Source organism: Hemiscyllium ocellatum, chromosome 6, assembly GCF_020745735.1.
Source record: "Hemiscyllium ocellatum isolate sHemOce1 chromosome 6, sHemOce1.pat.X.cur, whole genome shotgun sequence".
In the NCBI taxonomy this organism is placed as follows: domain Eukaryota; kingdom Metazoa; phylum Chordata; class Chondrichthyes; order Orectolobiformes; family Hemiscylliidae; genus Hemiscyllium; species Hemiscyllium ocellatum.
Genome location: NC_083406.1, coordinates 109,422,686 through 109,436,273, shown reverse-complemented (window position 1 = coordinate 109,436,273; position 13,588 = coordinate 109,422,686). Strand labels below are relative to the sequence as shown.

General features: G+C 39.8%; 1 protein-coding gene across 3 annotated transcripts in view; it reads left to right on the top strand.

Annotated features, from left to right (window-relative positions):
* ppp2r3b (protein phosphatase 2, regulatory subunit B'', beta) overlaps positions 1-12,128 on the top strand; it is a 139,548-nt gene extending 127,420 nt beyond the window's left edge. For all 3 annotated transcript variants that reach the window (XM_060826849.1, XM_060826851.1, XM_060826850.1), the window contains 2 exons: positions 9,661-9,714; positions 10,928-12,128. In XM_060826849.1, coding sequence (XP_060682832.1) covers positions 9,661-9,685 — 25 coding nt within the window. In that variant the 3' untranslated portion in view covers positions 9,686-9,714; positions 10,928-12,128. The remainder of the gene's footprint in view (positions 1-9,660; positions 9,715-10,927) is intronic.
* The last annotated feature ends 1,460 nt before the right edge of the window (positions 12,129-13,588 follow it).

Sequence of the window (13,588 nt, the reverse complement as noted above, 5' to 3'; positions counted from 1 at the left end):
TGTCATTCTGGAGGTTGCTGTTTTAACTCTGATACAGTAGAGCTACATTAGTCGCACTGCACAAAGACAACATGTGATCAGGACAACCGGGCACAGCAGTTACAAATCTCAGCTATAATTGACAATTTTAAAATTAAAATTTATATTCTGCAAGTTGATAACCCTAAATTCAAAATACTGAGTTGGTGGTTGTTAGTGATTTGTTTGTGCTCTTTATGGATGAGGGTGGTCAGATGTTTGCTAGAATGTTATGATGCTGATGTTAGACAGGCTTGCCAGTCAACCATACAACAACCATGAGGAATATCTAATGTGAATTAGTGAAGGCTTGACAGTAGGAAAAGCTTTGAAGAGAAGTCATTTGGACTTGAAGCATTGACATTGTTTCTGTCTTCACAGTGCAAGGCCTGCTGAGTTTCTCCAGCATTTTCTGCTTTTATTTTCGATCTCCAGAATTCCCAGTATTTTGTTTTTATTAATGGTAGGAAGAGCTTACTGTGCAGTTCTACAGTCATAGCTTGTGGAAAAGCTACCAATGCACTTAAGATTCTTTCTTCCATTTGCTTCTTTCAATAAAATAAAAGGTAATGAGCAAGAAGGTTTCTGGTGAAGGAAAGAATAACAAACACCACCTTGGCATATCCACTTTGATTTAATTTTGTTAAAAAGACCTTTCTGATGTAGATAATTGAAAAGTAATACAATTTTAGAGGGTGTGAATAAACGTTGAAAAGTTTTTTCAGAAACTAGTTTTATGTTGGACAAATGCATAATAATTTGATTTATGCCTGAATATCATTAGCACTTTGTTTATATCATGACAAATATTGATCAAGTTTAACTCCTTTGTGAAAGGACTATTAAAATGACTGAGCATAAAGCTTGTTGAAAGAACAAGAGCTAAGGGCACTGAGAATGTGACTTCTAAAAGTGTAGTGTTAAAACACTTGTCAGGTGTCAATTTTGTTTTCTTTTCATGGCATGTGAATGTCACTGGCCAGGATAGCACTGATTACTTGACCCTCAATGCAATAATTGACTCAGAAGTAAAGATTCATCCACATTGTGGGTCTCTTTTAACATGTAGGTCAGACAATGTAAGATTGGCAGATACAAGTGAACCAGACAGATGTAACCAATTAACAATAGGTGTATGGTCACCATTAGGCTAGTTTTTATTCCATTTTTATTTTTAATTGAAATCTGATTTCACCATCTGCCATGGGTTTTTGAAACCCACATATCCACCAAACATTGGCCTGGGATTTTTGATTAGTAATCCACTACACCACTGCTTCCCCCAATGTATTATCTTAAAATCTTTGTTTATAAAGCCTCATGCTGTTCAGGTGGAGAGTTGCCTATGGTCTTGATTCTGAGATAGCCTGGGTTCATATCTAGATTACTGTGAATCTACGCAGTGTAGTGAATAAGAATAGGAGTTACAGGCACAGATTACCATTTGGAAATATGATGTGATAACAGGCTCAAGGAAGGGCAAGACTGGGTTTTCCTGGATACAAGGTGTTCAGAAAGATGGGGAAGGAGGGTTGTTTTGCGATGTTGGTTAAGAAGAGCATCATCACCGTGCTTAAGGGTATTCCAGAGTGTTGAAGGGCAGCATGAATTTGGCTAGAGCTTTGGAACTTGTATTGCTTGGTGTGTTTTTAGACTGCCAACTAGTAGGAAGCATTTAAGAGGGATAAGTCTGCAGGGAAGATACAGGAAACATGGTGAATATGGATTTCAGCACGGCATTTGATAAGGTTCCCCACAGAGGCTCATTCAGAAAGTTAGGAGTTATGGGATACAGGGAAATTTGGCTATCTGGATACAGAATTGGCTGGCTGAAAGAAGACAAGCGAGTGGTAGTGGATGAAAAGTGTTCAGCCTGAAGGTTGGTGACCAGTGGGGTCCTGCAGGGATCTGGTCTTGGGTCTCTGCTCTTTGCAGTTTTTACAAATGACTTTAATGAAGAAGTGGAAGGGCGCGATAGTAAGTTTGCCGATGACGTGAAAGTTGTTGGTATTGTGTCCAGGGCTGTTGCAGATGACAACTAGACATTGTCAGGATGCAGGACTGGGCTGAGAAATCACAAATGGGGTTCAAGCTGGCTAAATCTGAATTGATTCAGTTTGAAAGGTCGAATTTGAATGCTGAATGCAGGGTTAAAGACAGGATCCTTGGCAGTGTGGAGGAACAGCGGGATCTTGGGATCCATGTACTTGGATCCCTCAAAGTTGTCACCCAAGTTGATAGGGTTGTTAAGAAGGTGTCTGGCGTTTTTGTTTTTCATTTAACAGGGAGATTGAGTTTAAGAGCGCAGAAGAGATTTACCAGATGTTTGGATTGAAGGGCTTGTCTTAAGAGAGGTTGAGTGACCTAGGGCTTTTCACATGGAGAGAAGAAGGAAGAGAGGTGACTTGATAGAGGTGTGTAAGATAATGAGAGACATAGATAGAATAGATAGCCAGAGACATTCCCCCTGAGCAGAAATTGCAGTCATGAAGGGTCATAATTTTAAGGTGATTGGAGGAAGGTATAGGGGAGATGTCAGAGGTAGGTTCTTTACGCAGAAATTGGTGGGTTGTTGTGGTTCTGCTCGCCGAGCTGGAAGTTTTTGCTGCAAACGTTTCGTTCCCTGGCTAGGGAACATCATCAGTGTTGCTGGAGCCTCGTGTGAAGCGCTGCTTTGATGTTTCTTCCGGTATTTATATTGGTTTGTTCTTGCCGCTTCCGGGTGTCAGTTTCAGCTGCAGTGATTTGTATGTGGGGTCCAGGTCGATGTGTCCGCCGATGGACGCTCCCGCCGCTTCCGGGTGTCAGTTTCAGCTGTAGTGGTTTGTATATGGTGTCCAGGTCCATGTGTCTGTTGATGGAGTTTGGGGATGAATGCCATGCTTCTAGGAATTCTCTGGCTGTTCTCTGTCTGGCTTGTCCTATGATAGTGGTGTTTTCCCAGTCAAATTCATGTTGCTGGTTGTCTGAGTGTATGGCTACTAGAGATAGCTGGTCGTGTCGTTTTGTGGCTAGCTGATGTTCATGGATGCGGATTGTTAGCTGTCTTCCTGTTTGTCCTATATAGTGTTTTGTGCAGTCCTTGCATGGTATTTTGTAAACTACGTTAGTTTGGCTCATGCTGGGTATTGGGTCCTTTGTTCTAGTGAGTTGTTGTCTGAGCGTGGATGTTGGCTTGTGTGCTGTTATGAGTCCTAAGGGACTATATAGGACAAACAGGAAGACAGCTAACAATCCGCATCCATGAACATCAGCTAGCCACAAAACGACACGACCAGCTATCTCTGGTAGCCATACACTCAGACAACCAGCAACATGAATTTGACTGGGAAAAAACCACTATCATAGGACAAGCCAGACAGAGAACAGCCAGAGAATTCCTAGAAGCATGGCATTCATCCCCAAACTCCATCAACAGACACGTGGACCTAGACACCATATACAAACCACTACAGCTGAAACTGACACCCGGAAGCGGCGGGAGCGTCCATTGGCGGACACATCGACCTGGACCCCACATACAAATCACTGCAGCTGAAACTGACACCCGGAAGCGGCAAGAACAAACCAATATAAATACCGGAAGAAACATCAAAGCAGCGCTTCACACGAGGCTCCAACAGCACTGATGATGTTCCCTAGCCAGGGAATGAAACGTTTGCAGCAAAAACTTCCAGCTCGGCGAGCAGAACCACAACAACGGATACCTGAGCTACAAATCTTCAATCAGATTTTAAATTGGTGGGTGCATGGAATGCACTGCCAGCGGCGGTGATAGAGCCAGAGACATTAGGGACATTTAATCAACTGCTGGACAGCAGTAGCTTGAGGCAAGTGTAAGTTAGGTTGATCTTAGATTAAGATAAATGTTTGGCAAAACATCGTGGGCCATTCAATGCATATATTGGAGTAACTATAACAGAGCTCTTTAACTACCCAAATGTATGCAGAGATAATAGTACTCTAAAGTACGAAGAGGGGTAAACATTGCTATTTATATTGAAGGAAATTTTCTACAGTGAGCTTCCAGTTCAGTGATAAAAGATTTAATGTTTAATTTGGTTCTTGAAAATGAGGTGGGTCAAGTAGATCAAGTTTGAGTGGAACAGTTTTGGGAATGGTGGTGACTGTGTCATAAGGTTTCAATTAAAAAAGGACAATAAGCAATACAGAATAAGAATAACTAGCTGTGGGTGGGGAAGTGGACTTCAATGGGGCATGGGTGATGTTGGGCTGGTAAATTGGAACAAAAGGTTAGTGGAAATAACTATAGCAAAACTACGGGCTAACTTTAAAAAAGGAAATTCTCTGAAAAGCAAAAGGCAGGGCTGACCAATCCAGAGCTCCTGGTTTGAAAAAGGGGATAGAAAGTACGATTAAGTAGTTTTGACTAGTATCAGGTGGAAAGTACAATTGAAAACTAAGAAATATGGAAAATTCAGAGGGTAGGTGGTAAAGCACATTAGAGAAGCTGATTAGTGTCCATAAATAGAATTAGCATGTGGGTCATGACTGAGGTGTGAAAGTAATAATTTCCATCTGTCCCTTTATCAAAAACTGAATGCTACCTGGGCTATGACAACAGAGGAGGAAACTCTTTCACTAAAACGTTCAAAATTAATCAGGAATAGTGTTGGGTAAGCTAACACAATTTAAAATCGACAAAACTTCAGGGCGGCACGGCAGCTCCGTGGTGAGCACTGCTGCCTCACAGCACCAGGGACCCGGGTTCAATTCCTTTCTCAGGCAAATGTGCAAACTCCACACAGACATTCTCGCTGTGTCTGTGTGGGTTTCCTCCCGGTGCTTTAGTTTCCTCCCACAGTCACAAAGATGTGCACGTCAGGTGAATTGGCCATGCTAAATTGCCCATAGATAGGTGTATTAGTCAGGGATAAATATAGGGAATAGGTCTGAGCAGGTTACTTTTTGGGAGGGTCAGTGTGGACTGGTTGAGCCGAAGGGTCTGTTTCCACACTGTAGGGAACCTAATCTAAAAACACTGGAACTGAATTGAGATACATTCAAGGATACTGAAAGAAGTGAAAGTGGAAATGGCTGTAATCTTCCATTCTTCCATAAACATGGGAGGTCCCAAAGTACTAGCAAATCCTAAGTAATTGTACTTTTTGTGCAAGGAATATTGTAAAAATCAGGCCAGCAATTACAGATTATTCACCTCAATTTCAGTGGTAGGAAAGCTTCTGGCAACAATTATTCAGGAAAAAATTAATTGTCATGTGGAAAAAGGAACTGCCAAATGTATTTATAATGGAGAAATGGTTTGACTAAGTTGCTGGAGACTTTTAAAGAGATGAGAGGATTGATGAGGATATTGCTTTTGATGTTTAGAGAGAGTTGACTGGTGTGGTTTAACGTGAAGGTCACCACGTCTCAGGCGAGGAAAGAAGTTGAGTACAAGAGTCTTTTGTGGCAACCTCAGCCAGTGCATGAAAAGAACCCATGCTGCTGGTATCTGTGTTACAAACCAGCCATCCAGTCAACTGAGCTAACTGACTCCAAATGTGATGTAATGTGCATGAATCTTCAAAAGATGATCATGGTAGTGCCACACATCAGATTTGTCAGAAAAGATAGAGCATGTGGGTTAAAAGGGACAGCAGCATCAGGTCTACTGAGTTTGAGAAAATGATGTAATGGTCATTGGATATTGTTTTGGGCAGAGAAAGCTTTGTAAATGGATTTCCCCAAGGGGTTGGTGTTGGGTCCCTTTATTATTCCTGATTTATATGTTAATTACCAAATTTTGAAACTATCCCCTGCACCCCAAACGTTGTGGATGACAAAGTATAGAAACATTATAAACAATGAGGGTAGAAAAGTAGCATTCCATAAGAACAGAGACAAGTTGATGGAATCAGCAGAAAGGTGGCAGATGAGGTTCGATGTGGAAAAGCGGGAGGTGGTAATGGAGACAGTACAAAATAATGGGTGCAATTTTGAATGGAGTGCAGGTGCAGAGGGATCTCATAATAAATGTGGGTAGGACAGATGGGGGGGAGCAAGTAATAAAGCATACAATATCTAGTCTTAATTAATAAGTCTTTGAGTACAAGAGCAAGGTGGTTATGCTGAACTTGCACTAGACACTTGTCAGACCTCACCTGGAGTATTCCATGTAGTTCTGGGCACGGTCGTTTAGGAGGGATGTGAACACATTGGAGAGGTGCAGAAGAGGTTTGCAAGAATTAACCTTCTCCACCTAATCAGGCTAGATTATGGAGTGGTTAAGATGGTTTTTCTTAGAGAGAAGAGAAGATTTGATAAAAGTTTTCAATCATGAAAAGTCTGAATAGAGTAGATAAGGTGAAATTACTTCAGCTTGTAAATGGGCCAAGAACAAAAGGGCTGAAATGTGTTGCTGGAAAAGCGCAGCAGGTCAGGCAGCATCCAAGGAACAGGAGATTTGACGTTTCGGAGTCATTCCTGAAGGGTTTATGCCCGAAATGTCGAATCTCCTGTTCCTTGGATGCTGCCTGACCTGCGCTTTTCCAGCAACACATTTTCATCTCTGATCTCCAGCATCTGCAGACCTCCCTTTTGTTCTTGGTGGAGAAAGTGTATAGATTTATCGTGACTTGCAAAAGTACCAACTGTCATAGAGTCATAAAGATGTACAGTATGGAAACAGACCCTTCGGTCCAACCCGTCCATGCCAACCAGACATCCAACCCAATCTAGTCTCACCTGCCAGTGCCTGGCCCATATCTCTCCAAACCCTTCCTATTCATAAAGCCATCCAAATACCTCTTAAATGTTGCAAGTGTACCAGCCTCCACCACATCCTCTGGCAGCTCATTCCATACATGTACCACCCTCTGTATGAAAACGTCGCCCCTTAGGTCTTTTTTTATATCTTTCCCCTCTCACCCTAAACCTAGTTCTGGACTCCCCGACCCCAGGGAGTCTATTTATCCTATCCATGCCCCTCATAATTTTGTAAACCTCTATAAGGTCACCCCTCAGCCTCCGCTCAAGGGAAAACAGCCCCAGTCTGTTCAGCCTCTCCCTGTAGCTCAGATCCACCAACCTTGGCAACATCCTTGTAAATCTTTTCTGAACCCTTTCAAATTTCACAACATCTTTCCGATAGGTAGGAGACCAGAATTGCACGCAATATTCCAACAGTGGCCTAACCAATGTTGGGAGCCGCAACATGACCTCCCAACTCCTGTACTTAATACTCTGACCAATAAAGGAAAGCATACCAAACACTGCCTTCACTATCCTATCTACCTGCGACTCCACTTTCAAGGAGCTATGAATCTGCACTCCCTGGTCTCTTCTTTCAGCAACACTCTAGGACCTTACCATTAAGTGTATAACTCCTGCTAAGATTTGCTTCCCCAAAATGCAGCACCTCGCATTTATCTGAATTAAACTCCAACTGCCACTTCTCAGCCCATTGGCCCATCTGGTCCAGATCCTATTGTAATCTGAGGTAACCCTCTTCACTGTCCACAACACCTCCAATTTTGGTGTCATCTGCAAACTTACTAACTGTACCTCTTATGCTCGCATCCAAATTATTTATGTAAAGGACAAAAAGTAGAGGACCCAGCACAGATCCTTGTGGCACTCCACTGGTCACAGGCCTCCAGTCTGAAAAACAACCCTCCACCACCACCCTCTGTCTTCTACCTTTGAGCCAGTTCTATATCCAAATGGCTAGTTCTCCCTGTATTCCATGAGATCTACCCTTGCTAATCAGTCTCCCATGGGCAACCTTGTTGAACGCCTTACTGAAGTCCATATAGATCACATCTATTGCTCTGCCCTCATCAATATTCTTTGTTACTTCTTCAAAAACCTCAATCAAGTTTGTGAGACATGGCTTCCCACGCACAAAGTTGTCTATCCCGAATCAGTCCTTGCCTTTCCAAATACATATACATCCTGTCCTTTAGGATTCCCTCCAACAACTTGCCCACCACCGAGGTCAGGCTCACCGGTCTATAGTTCCCTGACTTGTCTTTACCGCCCTTCTTCAACAGTGGCACTGCGTTTGCCAACCTCCAGTCTTCCGGCATCTCACCTGTGACTATTGATGATTCAAATATCTCAGCAAGAGGCCCAGCAATCACTTCTCTAGCTTCCCACAGAGTTCTCGGGTACACCTGATCAGGTCCTGGGGATTTATCCAGTTTTAACAGTTTCAAGACATCCCGCACTTTCTCCTCTGTAATGTGGACATTTTGCAAGATGTCATCATCTATTTCCCTACAGTCTATATCTTCCATATCCTTTTCCACAGTATATACTGATGCAAAATATTCATTTAGTATCTTCCCCCATTTTCTGTGATTCCACATAAAGGCTGCCTTACTGATCTTTGAGGGGCCCTATTCTCTCCCTAGTTATCCTTTTGTCCTTAATATGTTTGTAAAACTCCTTTTGGATTCTCCTTAATTCTAATTGCCAAAGCTATCTCATGTCCCCATTTTGCCCTCCTGATTTCCCTCTTAATTATACTCCTACTTTCTTTATACTCTTCTAAGGACTCACTCGATCTATCCTGCCTATACCTGACATATGCTTCCTTCTTTTTCTTAACCAAACCCTCCATTTCTTTAGTCATCCAGCATTCCCTATACCTACCAGCCTTCCCTTTCACCCTGACAGGAATATACTTTCTCTGGATTCTTATCTCATTTCTGAAGGCTTCCCATTTTCCAGCCATCCCTTTACCTGCGAGCATCTGCCTCCAATCAGCTTTTGAACGTTCTTGCCTAATGCTGTCAAAATTGGCCTTTCTCCAATTTAGGACTTCAACTTTTAGATCTGATCTATCCTTTTCCATCACCTCAGTCACCTGCCCTGCCATATTTCCCAAGAGTAGGTCATGTTTTGCACCTTCTCTAGTAGGTACAACCATATACGGAGTCAGAAAATTGTCTTGTACACACTTAAGAAATTCCTCTCCATAAAAAACCTTTAACACTGGCAGTCCCAGTCAATGTTTGAAAAATTAAAATCCCCTACCATAGCTACCCTATTATTCTTACAGATAGCTGAGATCTCCTTACAAGTTTGTTTCTCAGTTTTCCTCTGACTTTTCGGGGGGTTATAATACAATCCCAATAAGGTGATCATCCCTTTCTTATTTCTCAGTGATGAGGAAGTTTACTTTTTCATATAATGTGTGGTATGGGTCTTGTGTGAATTACCTAGAAGTGTGTTGGAAGCAGATTCAATCAAGAGCATTAGATAGTTATTCGACTAGGAAACAATATGCAAGCTTATTGGAGGGAAAAGGCAAGAGAAAGCATTATGACAATAGCACATTTGGAGAGCCATAATAGACATGATAGATCAAATGGCCTTGTTCTGGTCATAAGAATTATGTAATGAGTATTTTCAAATTTTTTTCCCAGACTTCTGACTGGGTTAAGGCAATTCTTGGCACATGCTGTCAACATTACCAAGTGTGTAATATTTTTAACTCATTGTCTGTAACTGTGTTGAAGCAAATCATGTCAGTACAAATCACGGATAATCAAGAAGTGATAAAGCCTCATGATCCATTGGTGTTAGGGAGGTAATTGCATTGTTACTAAAAAATATGGAACCTTTTTCTTTAATAATGTAATATTGGCTGAAATTATTGCTTGTTGATTGTAGGGATTCTGAGCTGTCAGACTACTAAAAGATACGACTAAACAAAAAAGTTTTAAGGTAAGAGAATTCATAATCTTTTTGAAGTTCATAACCATTTTGGAGTTCTTACCAAGTAAATAAGATTTTGGTTGTGCATTGTACTTTGATTTTTGTTTTAAACAAAGCAATGTTCTACTGTTTCAAAAAATATACTTCATAAAGTAAAGCACTTTTTTTTACAGACAGTAACTATCTTTCAGATAAAATTGCACTTGGTGCAGAGTGCATGTGTCACCAGTCCAAAAAAATGAATATTCTTGTTCATCAATTAGCTAAGTGAGGACACTTCCAAATGAAGAATTGGTTCTGATGTCAAAAGATTTGAGAAACTGGCTCCGCTTAGACCAATGCAGACCTTTCCTAATCTCCAAAGAACTGCAGTCTGCCTGAACTTCCTAAAAAAAAACTTGGGGGAAGTGGGAAAGTTTAACAATCCTTTAATCATTTAATTTTAACATTTAATTAACAGTTGCTTGAGATGTATCAGAGTACAGCGCAAGATGTAGTTTGCGATGTGCCAGATAACTAACCTACAATTTACTCTGCTTGCCGTGAGTCCTAAATTGGTTACTGGGTTGCACCACTGATCGCCCCTGTATGTTTTCCCAACCTTTTTATTATCTCTACACTTTGAAGAGCAATAATTTGCAGGTGTTCTTTGTGTGGCTTACAGGCATCTTTTTTTTTTATTCAAGTAATTAGCAGAATTATTCGCTGGATTTTAGAATGAGGGTATTAGAAACCTACAAAATTGTAACAAGACTAGACTGGATAAATGCAGGAAATGTGATCTTCATGAACTCGGAGCCCAAAACCAGAGATCATAGTTTAAGGATAAGCCATTTACGATTTAGGATCTTCCCTCGGAATGGTGAGCCTGTGGAGTTCTTGGCCACAAAGTATTTGAGGCCAAAATATTGAATGTTTTCAAGAATTCAGGTATAGTTCTTGGGGATAAAGAGATTAAAGTATATGGGGGTTAAGTGGAAACAATATTGAAGTTGAATATTCAGATCATATTGAATGGCAGTGCAGCCTTGAAAGACTGGATGGCCTACTCCTATTTTGGGTTTGTTATAAAATTAAGAATCGCACATTTTGGAGGCATAATGGTGGTATCAATTCTGGATCTAGAAGAGGCATACTTTACCTAATGTCACAGTCTTGATGTTTGTGGTCTATAATGAAAGAAAAACACCATTTTACATCTTTAATTTGTATTTTACTTCAGATCTTTCTGAAATGTGATTTGAGCCTGAATATCAGCAACTAAGAAAGATGTTGGGAAACCGCAAGGAGAAGACAGTGAAGTGTCTCTTGATGTGTGTGGGATTTTTTTTTAAATTGAAGAATATGATGTTTTGTCAGAATGTCTTCTTAGTTGCCACATGTACTTGTCACACTCTGCAGCTGGTCTGCTTTAGAGAATGTTTAAAAACAAGCAACATAAAAGGGAAAAATTAGAACTGTGCAACTTCACGCCTCTCCTCTGCCATCAGTTAAAACTTATTTTTTAAAAAAGTCAACACAAATTTAAAAATAAATTTTAGAGTTGGAAGAGTCAAACTCTTCACTTATCCCAATTGTAAGTTTGAAGAATGGATATTTGCAAAGGCACTTACATTAATATTTGAAAGATAGTGGGGTAAAGAACCCTTCCTTACCTTTTCTTCAGAAGTGCAGAGTATATTCACTGTGCATTTGAACATCGAAAACACAACTTGATTATCTCTGGAGCAAACAATGTCTGGGCAAATTTCCTCTGTTCTAAACAGTGTCTTTTTTTAAGAAAGGAAGTGTTCTGCATGCTGGGCAGCCCTTTGGACATTAAAGAAGTGTTTAAAAATAGTAATGAAAGCAATGTCTACAATATCTACAGTATTACCATTTTAAAGAAACTGAAATGGTTCTTGTGACTGTTGCTTGCTAGACGTGGTGGACAGATGTATCGCACTTAGATCATTCCAGAGCACAGATTTTTGCCTATTTTTTGACTAAGTTACTTTTGCAGTTGAAGCAGCTGAAAACTTCCTTTGTTTGAAGAAAGGCAGAAATCTGAACCCCACAAAAGCTTGCAACATAGTAGCCACATGCACCTCCACTGTCTAACTTATAGTCATGAATATGAATCAGTTGTCACTACATTCCAGTTTACAGAAATAAATCACACTCTTAACATACCAACCCAGTTTGAATATTTCCATCCCACAGTTGCCCAGTGATGACTCTCCACTGACCTTAAGAATTAAATGTGCCTTATTTTTTAACGGGTAAGATTTTTACACAAAATATTTGATAAATGAAATTTTGCTGTAGCAAACTTGTATGTTATGAGAATATGTTGTACATATTTGATAAGTTTGTGTATAATTTCTTGATTTGTAGAGTTTTGCAGTGTATATTTGTGTTGTGGAACTAAATCCTATTCTTCAGTGTTGTGATCATGTTCTTATGCATTTTTTTTTGAAAATAAAGTATTTAAACTTACCTTCTGTGTCTGAATTACATATCAAGGAATCTGTGCTAATAATGCAAATCCAGAAAGTCTTGTAATAACACGTTGTTCCCCCATTAGTGAAATAAACGTTGGATGCTAAAATGGCAAAGTGTGTTAGATTAGGCCTTATTAAACTCGTCTTTGTGCCTTCTGGTGTATGAATGTATTAATTTACTCCTGATCACTCTTCCATGTAATTTAACAAGTTTGTATTGCTAAATTAATTTAGTAAGCACCACTATTTTCAATACATTAATTTGTCGCCCAGTGCTTCATTAATTTATTAATTGCAATTATGGTTTGTCAGCATCCTTTTTATTAATTTGCATTATATTTGTTTGCAGTCTGCTTGCTTTTTGACATTGTGAGCTGTTTTAAAAAAAACATTAATCTAATTTAGTTTCCAAGTTTTCAAAATGTATAATTTTATAGTAGTGTTCAATCATTGTATCCTTTGGAAAGATCAAGATGAAACATTTTAACATGATACAACTCAACTCCCAATGTGTAATCACAAGAGACCTACAAGTAACTGCATTCTTGTGCTTTTTCTGCGCATACAAGGGTTGTTTTTGAAATCCTCTTTGGTCCAGCTTATGACAAGTCACCCAAAAATCAGACTGGAGTGCAAATAATGCCACAAAAGATGGAGGAATGCACAAGGCTGTGTTCAGAAAACCACAATGTGTGAGCATTGTGAAGGACAATGCATAGATATAGAGCAGGATGAAGCAACGATAGATTACAAAGACAAGCACAAAGATACATCAGAACTTGAAGCAAACTTATTTTATAGAAGATGAACAAATACCACCCTAACACTCATAGTGAAGTTATATATTTACAATAGTCATTCTGCAATCAACATTTGATTAAGCAAATTAATATCACAACAAAAAAGTTCATGCTTGATTTAAAAGCTAAAATATTTTTTGGACTTACTGCTGTGTGAACCTGATTAATTGCCATTACTTGGAAATTAATTCTTTTCAGGATTTCAGCAGACCCTGAATTGAACAGAATAGGTGCTTCTGTGCAGGAAAATTCTAGAAGTACATAAAGAAAACTATTCCTCCTACACAAACTAGACTAATGACAGTGTTACCTTATGAACTGTCTTCCTCTAGCTTAAGAGCAAGACTTGCAGCAACTTGAAATAATCTTGGTGTGCAACAGAACAGTAATCATTTTTTGAACTTCTTGGGTTTAACATAGCTGTCTCTAAATCAAAATGGATCAAAAATGTCTATTTGGTTAAAGGGAAATAGAACGTTACAGCACAGCACAGGTACTTTAGCTCTCAATGTTGTGCTGACCTGTGAAACCAATCTGAAGCTCATCTAACCTACACGATTCTATTTTCATCCATATGTTTATCCGATGACCATTTAAATG